The 8,759-nt window shown below is 26.0% G+C and overlaps 1 protein-coding gene across 1 annotated transcript in view; it reads right to left on the bottom strand.

Annotated features, from left to right (window-relative positions):
- Positions 1-686: 686 nt before the first annotated feature.
- Positions 687-8,759, bottom strand: part of LOC117179384 (cytochrome c-2) — a 12,810-nt gene continuing 4,737 nt past the window's right edge. Inside the window, exons 2-4 of the mRNA XM_033371116.1 lie at positions 6,527-6,579; positions 3,408-3,549; positions 687-1,217 (exon numbers count right to left, since the gene is read on the bottom strand). Coding sequence (XP_033227007.1) covers positions 1,072-1,217; positions 3,408-3,549; positions 6,527-6,565 — 327 coding nt within the window. The 5' untranslated portion in view covers positions 6,566-6,579 and the 3' untranslated portion in view covers positions 687-1,071. The remainder of the gene's footprint in view (positions 1,218-3,407; positions 3,550-6,526; positions 6,580-8,759) is intronic.

Raw genomic sequence — 8,759 nt, 5'->3', positions numbered from 1 at the left:
AATATTATTCTTGTTAAAATTACCCTAATTAAAAAAAAGAGAGAACTAGTAGAAAAATAAAGCTTTCTAGGTAGTTTCTACTTCTTTGAAACACAAAGGAAGCTTTTAAAACATTTTCTAGGTCAACGCGGTGGCCCAAATATACTAAATCGATAATGAAAACTGCTTCAAACTGGATTTTGTACCGGTAAAATGTACTTTAACTAAAAATTATGTTTCCAAAGGAAGCTGTAATCGGTTAATAAGCTCAATATTAGAAAATATAAAGTACTATTTAAATTTCACGTGAAAAATTTGACGAGCTCGCTACTAAAATTCAAGATTAATAATCTTGAAATTATTTTTAATTAATTTAAAACCCAATTCTTCCTGGATGCCATACAAAAAACTAAACGCCCTTAATTCAATAATAATTTTTTACTCAAAAGAAAAGAAAAAACCCAAACTTAAGTCTTGAAGGAGCCTTTATTTTGAGCACCTTCGAACTAACTAAAGGAACTTCAGATAATGCACAGTAATAACCGTAGAACCCTTAATCAAAATTTGCACAAAATTTTTAAAATAATTTTCTTTTTTTCACCTTGTGCCATCTGAAACGAAAAACTTGGCACCACACTCGAAAGTTATTTTGACCCGTCCTTCTGTTATTCTAGTGCATTCATCCACGCAATAAAAACGACTTCATATTGTTTTCAATGGATTTATGGTAAAATCAGTTTTTCCATAATACTGCCGACGAGTCGGTGGATATCGTGTGGTTTAGACCAAACTATGACAATAAATAAAAACGATACCAGAGTATTTTAGCAGGCACTGCCTGGTAAAATAAGCACAGATTCTGATAAATCAGCCAGGACTCGCCCAACTGTACATTAGTTACAATGAGTTTTTTGTTTTCTTTTTGTTACCTACTTATTAACAATAGCAATTCGTTACTAGGTGCTCGCGTTGAAACATTACTGTTCAGAGTTGGGAGGGATCCCGATCGAGGGCAGCGTCGATGATAATTTTCCTAATTTTTTTCCTCGACCGGAAGTGATGCTTCGAGCGCAGAGTTCCAACTCGAAGATTTTACTTAGAAGCCTGTTCTAGGTAAGCGATAAGGTCTCCCCTTTCCTGAGGCTTTTTGAGTCCAGCAAACACCATTTTCGTGCCGGGAATATACTTCTTTGGATTTTCCAGGTACTCGAATAACGTGTCCTTATTCCAAGAGATGCCTGTTAAAAACGGTTCATCATCAGGTTAACAGATGCTTTACTTTAGAGGATCAGGGTGATCGTTCTAATCGACCAAATAAATTCCAGGTTTTTCCCCGGTTCGCAATAATTTAAGCGTATAAAATTGAAGGTACTAGCATTTTTCTATATAAAAAAATATATATGACCGCTGCGCGGGCACATTCTCATTACGCACGCCGCGCTGTTTTCGTACGTTTAATGCATACACTTTAACTACATTTTTTCAAATATTGTAAATACTATAACTTAAATCGAAAACTGTGATTTAACCTTTGGAGGAAATACAGCCATAAATTGTACCTGAATTTTTTTTATTTGATTTTAAAGAAGGTTCTCAAAGCACCTACGGCTTTGACGATTACATTCTCATTACAAAACTCGCGCTTCGCCCTCGATAATTCGTGTCCACTTGAAAAACGTCATCAAGATAATTTGTAAATCTTGTTAAAATCTACTAAAAATAAGGCTTTAAACTTATGAATGTCTTAAAAAATCAAAATTGCATATTTTTGAAAATGATTCAACTTTTGGAACTTTTATCTAAATAAAAAATTCATGATAATAGTTTTGAAAAACATACATTTTACATCTAGTAGAAATTTGGATTGGTATTTCTTAACATATTGAAAAAAAATTTTGTTTCCTTTTTTTGAAAATTTTCAAAATGTTGAAAAGTATATCATATTTTGAAGTTTTACCGAATTTAAAAATGTCATTAGGATAATTTACATTTCTTTTTGACGCGTATTAGAAAATCTGACAAAAATTTCTAAAACTCATAAAAAATTTTTATTTAAATTTTGAAAAAGCTCAAACTTTTTGAATTTTTGTCTAATCGTAACATTTAACTGATATAGTTACTAAATAGTTTTGATATCTAATGATGAATTTAAATGAAATTTTCTAATCTTTTAGAAAAATATTTATTTTTTATTTTTCTGAACATTTAAAAAATTTTGAAAAGTATATATGTAGATATGTAGACGTTTTGAAAAGATTCAAACTTAATGTAAAACTTGAAATGATAACCTAATATAAAACAAAATGTAGATTTCCTCAGACTTTAAACAAAAAGATTAGATTCTTTTCAAGAATTGAGAAAGGTTTCAAAAGAATAAAACATTTTCTTAAAATACCTAGGAAAATTGAAATAATTTTTCATTTTGAAAAGTTATTTCAAGAGAATATTTAAAAAGGTTTTTAAAGATTTAAACAAAATTTTCAAAAAGATTCTAGAAGATTTTAAGAAAACTTTGTAAAAATTGCATGATAATTTTTTATCTTTTTAAAACTCCTAAACATATCTTAAAATTACTCAAATTTTAACGATTCCAGACTTTCTATGTCAAACAATTCAGTTAAAGATTCTTTACTTTTAAATATTTGGATTCAATTTAATTGTCTTAAATAAAAATTCCAATATCGCTAAATATTCAATAACTAATCTTTTTTTAATTCAAACTTTCAAATTGAGTGGGTTAAAAATTTAATATTTTAGACTAAAACAATATTTTAAATTTAATAAAATCCTTTAGTTAAGAATATATTATTATGAAGTTACTTTTAAGTTGAAAATAGTTCATAAACTTTCAGTCACACGTTCACATTTATTTAATGGCTAAGATTTTCAAATTGAAACCATTTAAGATTTAACGTTAAAATCTGAAAATTCTTAAATTTTGAACTGGTTTAAAATCGTTTTGTTAGATCGTTTTTGTTCACTTTTTATTACTTAAAGTACAGAAAAATTTAACAAAAAAATGATTTATTTATTAAATAAAAATGTTTTTTATCCCAAATTTTCAACATAAAAGGCATTTATTTTTTGTTTGTTAAAGTCTTTAAGAAAGCATTTTAAAATTCTTCAAATTAAAAACGTAAGCATAAAAATAAAAATAAATAAATAGAAAATTTTTAAAGTACACAAATTTTGAATCATGCATTGTAAGCTAAATAACAGCATAATTGAAAAACATAACAATTCAACTAATTACTTAAAAAATGTTGAAATCGAACGTGAACAGACTTTTCATCTACAAATTTGTCAAATTCCCGATAAAAAAATGGACTGCCATTTCCTGGTTTCAAAAAATTCCCGGTCATTTCCCGGTCCAACGGCCACCCTGAGGAAGATTCTTTATTGAATTAACAATTCGGAGGAGAGAGTACCTTTTGCTTTGTTTGCATCTGTGTATGCGTATCCAGCTGCCTGTCCTGTTTTTCTACCAATCAACCCGTGTAAATTGGGACCAACTTTGTGCTTGCCACCAGCTTCGATGGTGTGACACTGCGAGCACTTTTGAACGAAAATCTGAAAACAATTTTCAAGTTTGTACATATTAAATATAAATTAATACCACGATGGACGTTTTAATCGACGAAAAAAATTCCCAGTCATTTACCGATTCGCAAAACATTTTTCACGGTCAATCAAATTTGAAAAATCAAACTCTTTTTAAATCATTTTTCCATTTTAAGGAATAAAACAGAAACGCTCAATAATTTACACACACAACATGGAACGTACTAACACTTTTCAATTGAATTTTTTTTAATGAAATGCAGATAAATGGCAAAATTCTAAATGTTTAACTTTTATATACCATATAGCTCAAAGATTTAAATTAAGTTTCAAAAATATAAATTCACGTTAACATTCCCAATTCTCTAAATTAAAGAATCAATCAATGAACTCTAAAAATTTTCAAAATTATATTAATTTATTTTAGGCTGGAAACATTAAAAATTGCAAAATTAATTTTTTTCAACTTAACAGTTTTTAAATTAGAAGTTAAAATATTTTCATTTCAAATAGTTTAAGCATCCTTCAAAAGCTTTAAAATTTAATTATCTTAAATTTAAAATTATTTTTTAATTTGTTCAACACTTCTAAATACCTTTTAATATAATTAATTTAGAACTTGAAATGATTTCAACAGAATAAAAACATTTTATTAGGATTCCCAGGAAAATTGATAATTATTTTTGAGGCTGAAAAATTATTTCAACAGAATATTTAAAAAGATTTAAGGAGATTTCAAAAATGTCAAAAAAGACCCTGGAAGATTTTAAGGATTTTTGTTTAATTTGCAGGATTTTCCAAACATTTTAGTTCATTTTAAAATAGCTTTAGAAGTTCTGACACCAATTTTTACACACTTCTTTTAAATTAGTTGAAAGCATTTCAAGTTTTAAATTAACTTTGTACCTTTTCAAAACTTCTAAATATATCTTACAATTACTCAATTTTTTCTACAAATACTAAGTGTTCAATTGTTAGTTACACATACAAATTCAACAATTTCCCTTAGAAATTAAACATTTTTAGAAATGTTAACGATTCGAATTATATGTCAAACAATTAAGTTTCAAATTATTTCCTTATAAATATTTGGTTTCAATTCACTCGCCTTAAATGAACTGACATATATTGCTAAATATTAAATAAGTATTCTTTTTTTTAATTAAAAAATTACAAATCATATGGGTTGAAAATTAAATAATTCAGACTGAAATAATATTTTTAATTTAATAAAAGCCTTTACTTACAAATATATTATTACATATTAAGTTATTTTTAATTCGGAAATACTTTATCAAATTTCAATTGCACCTTATTGTTCACTTTTTGATACTTAAAGCACAAATCTATTTAAGAAATAATTTATTTATATTTACAGTTGATAAAACTGTTCTTCATCCGAAATTTTTAACTTAAAACGCTTTGAACTTTCAATTGTTTGTCTTGAAGGCTGCACTTTAAAATTCTTTGAATTAAAAATATACGCTTAAAAATCAAAATCTAAAATGAAACATTTCTAAAGTAAAAGATTTTCGAATTAAGCATTGTAAATCGAGTCATAAACTGAATGATATTGTATCCTGAATACTGTAAAGGTTAATTCATTAAATTAAAACCGTAAACATGAAACTAAAACTACAAATTTGTTGTAAAACAATCAATTTTTTTCATTTTAACGATTTTGAAGTTAGACGCATCTCATTAATTAGATTTAGCAGGGCTCGCCCCAGCCCAAAGTTCTATTGAATTTGAAAACAGAATTAAAAAGAATTCGATGAAATTGACAAGAATTCCTGGTGAATTTGAAAATATTTCGGATAAAACATTCACAAGAATTGAAAAAATCCAAAATATTTCACTGATTTCAGTAAAATTGTCCTGAATTCACGGTAAATTAATTAATAGAATTGAACAAAATTTAAAAAATTAAAAATGCCATTTGAATTGAGTAAAATGGGAGTGGACAGAATTCAGGGCGAATTTAACAGATTTTAAGCAAATACTGAAACACATTCAAAGTGAATGTAGAGAAATGAGAAGAATTCAATGTAATTCATTGATTGAAAACACTTCAAAAATATTTTTTAAATGCATTCAATTCATTAAGTTTTGTATGAATTGAAAAAATTCAAGCGAATTTAAAAGAATTTGATGAAATGCCTAAGACGTCAAGTCGAATTCAAGAAAAATTTCAGACAAATAAAAAAAATGTAGGAAAATTAAAAAAAATCAAACCAATGAATAGAATTCAGGGTGTATTACAAATGAAATAAAAAATATCCAAAATATTTCACTGATTTCAGAAAGAATGGATTGAATTTATAAGAATTTAAATGAATTAAAAAAATTTATTTGAGTAGAATCGAGAGAATTAAGAAGAATTTAAGTAAATACAAAAAAATGTAGGGTAAATTTAAAAAAAGTTCAACAGCACTCCAATAAATTTAAAAGAATTGAAAAGACTTCGTGATTAATTAACAAGAATTCAGGCAGAATTCCAAATGGATTGAAACAAATCCAAAATATTCCACTGATTTTAGTATAATAGTAATGAATTTATAAAATCTATAAGGTAAGTTTAAGACTTCAGGATGAATTAAAAAAATTAAAAAAAGATGAACACATATGGGATCAAGATAAATTAAAAATGATTCAAGTGAATGAAACCAAATTTTTTTTAATCCAAAAATAGTCCGTTAAATTTAGAAATTCTCGGGTTTTTGGTTTTAATTTATTGGAAAAAGTGACTAAACCCATTTTTTATTTTGAAAAATGACTATCTTTAAAAACTAACTATACATAAAAATAAGTTCTCTCAAATGAACGACATGACATTGACCAAGTTTATTTTTATACTCTTAACTTTAAAGCTTAGAACGTCAAGAATGCAATTTCGACACGTGTTTCGTAAATGCATGCTAATTCCTATATATGATACAATTTTAATTTCGTAATCTCCTAAATATAATAGTTTTTTTTTCCTTACCTTCTTTCCTTTTTCGGCATCTCCGGCGGGGACTCCCATTGTGTTAATTTGTTCTACAATAGAAGAAATCAAATATTGTAAATTTTTAAAAATATGTAATGGATGGACAAGCTCTTATCGCAAGAATGTGATGACGATATTGTTCTGCCAAAGTGCAATTTTGTTCTCGATGCTAGATTTTAAATGTGTTATTATAGCGCAAACTATTTGCTTTTAAATTGCCTATAAAAATCTTTCCACGGAGGAATAATTGTAAAAGATAATGATACATAAAAATACTACTATTTTGAACATAAGAAGACTCAAATATATAATGAGGTTTTTAAAAAAGGGATTATTTTTTACGAAAATAAATTCTTTTAAATAAAATTATTATAGGTAAAATCATAAATGCAGTATGAAACGAATTTTCAAAGGATAGTTGATTTTTCAACCAGAAATGAATTTACAACTAAAACTATGATCTTCAACCAAAAAGTTAATTTTAAACAACCGAATATAGTTGAATTTTCAACCAAAAAATGATTTTTCAACCAAATATTTAATTTTCCGCTAAATAGTTGAATTTTTAACTGGAAAAGATCAATTTTTAACAAAAAATGGAATAGTTAAATTTTCAGTAAAAAATATTATTTTCAACCAATGAAGAACAAATTTTCACCAAAATAGTTCACTCTTCTAAAAAAAAGACTAATCTTCAACTACATAGTTAATTTTGCAACCGAAGAGATGAAATTTTTACCAAGAATATTCAACCAAGTATTTTAATTGATAACCAAAAAAGATCAATTTTTACCTAAAAGTGGAATAGTTAAAATTTTCAGTTAAAAAGATAACTTTTCAACCAAAGAAAAACGAAGTTTCACCAAAATAATTCAATTTAAAAAAAATAAATAAATAAAGATTAAAATTTAGCAGAAAAAATGAGTTTAAAAAAAAAAAATTCACATAAATCGTTAATTTTTCAACATAAGAGATGAATTTTCAAAAAAGAAGATTAATTTTCTACAAAAAATGCCGATTTTCAAGAAACATATGCATGTTTTCCCAATTACTTGAATTTTCCACAAAAAAAGATCAATAGTTCAATTTTTAACCAAAGGGATTAATCTTTAACCAAAAAATGATTTTTCAACAAAAAAATTTAATTACAACAAAACAACGGCTGCATTTTAAACGAAAAAATTGTATCTCAGACAAAACGGATTAATTTTTAATAAAGTAGTTGAATTTACAATAATAAAATATGGATTTTCAAGCACATAGTTGATTTTTCAACAGTTTCTTTAAAACTAAAAACTGTTACATTTTCAACCAAATAGTTGAATTTTTAATCCAAAATTAGAATCTCCGGAAAATCTGAAGGTGAAAAATGCGGAAAAAGAACAGAAAAACGGCCTTACATCAGAATTTAATACATTTGATTAGGCAATTTTTCTGTCGTCCATGACGCACACATTACAAGGCTGCCCTGTGTTGAAACTCAAAAACTCAAAAAAAAATCGAAAAGTGAGTTTTTTCTTATCAATGGAAGCGTGAAAAACCACACCTAATGATTAAATTAGTTTCGAAAATTGTTAATAACATGAAAAATAATTATTGTATAATTATTGCAAAACACCCTTAACTCAAATATTGTCAAGAATTATTTCGCAAGAGTGCCATTAACTCGGAAAAGTGGGCCGTAACTTGATCAACTAGAAAATAGACGGGAAAATACGTCACAGAAAAATTCACAAGAACACTATGGCTTTTTGACAATTAAATAATTTGGAAAATCACCGTAACAAGCTAACAAAAAAACACTGTTTTTATTTCAAGGAACATTGTACATTGATTAATAAAAATTATTGATTAAAGAATAATTATTAAAACGGATTAATTGTGGAGGCTAACAAGGAGGGAACATCAAAAAGTTTTCGATTCTATCCTTTTTCAATTTAATATATTCTTTTTAAAATTTCCGTATGCATAATAATTGGTATTTTGAATTATAATAAACATTTGTTACGCTCTTTTAAGAGGACATAATCAAACACATTTTTATTTTGCAGGATATTATGTGAAATTTTTTGTTCATAAGAATATATTTTAAAAGATTATTAATTAATAAAATTCTGATTATATCAAATATATTATGAAAATAAATTTATTTATTTCAAATGTAAGCACTCGTTTGGAGTTCTATATATATTTTTTAATATTTATTATTAATAATATTATTAATATTTTT

Source organism: Belonocnema kinseyi, chromosome 9 (assembly GCF_010883055.1).
Source record: "Belonocnema kinseyi isolate 2016_QV_RU_SX_M_011 chromosome 9, B_treatae_v1, whole genome shotgun sequence".
Classification (NCBI taxonomy): Eukaryota; Metazoa; Arthropoda; class Insecta; order Hymenoptera; family Cynipidae; genus Belonocnema; species Belonocnema kinseyi.
Note: the sequence above shows the minus strand (reverse complement) of the source record. Positions and strands in the feature narration are given on the sequence as shown.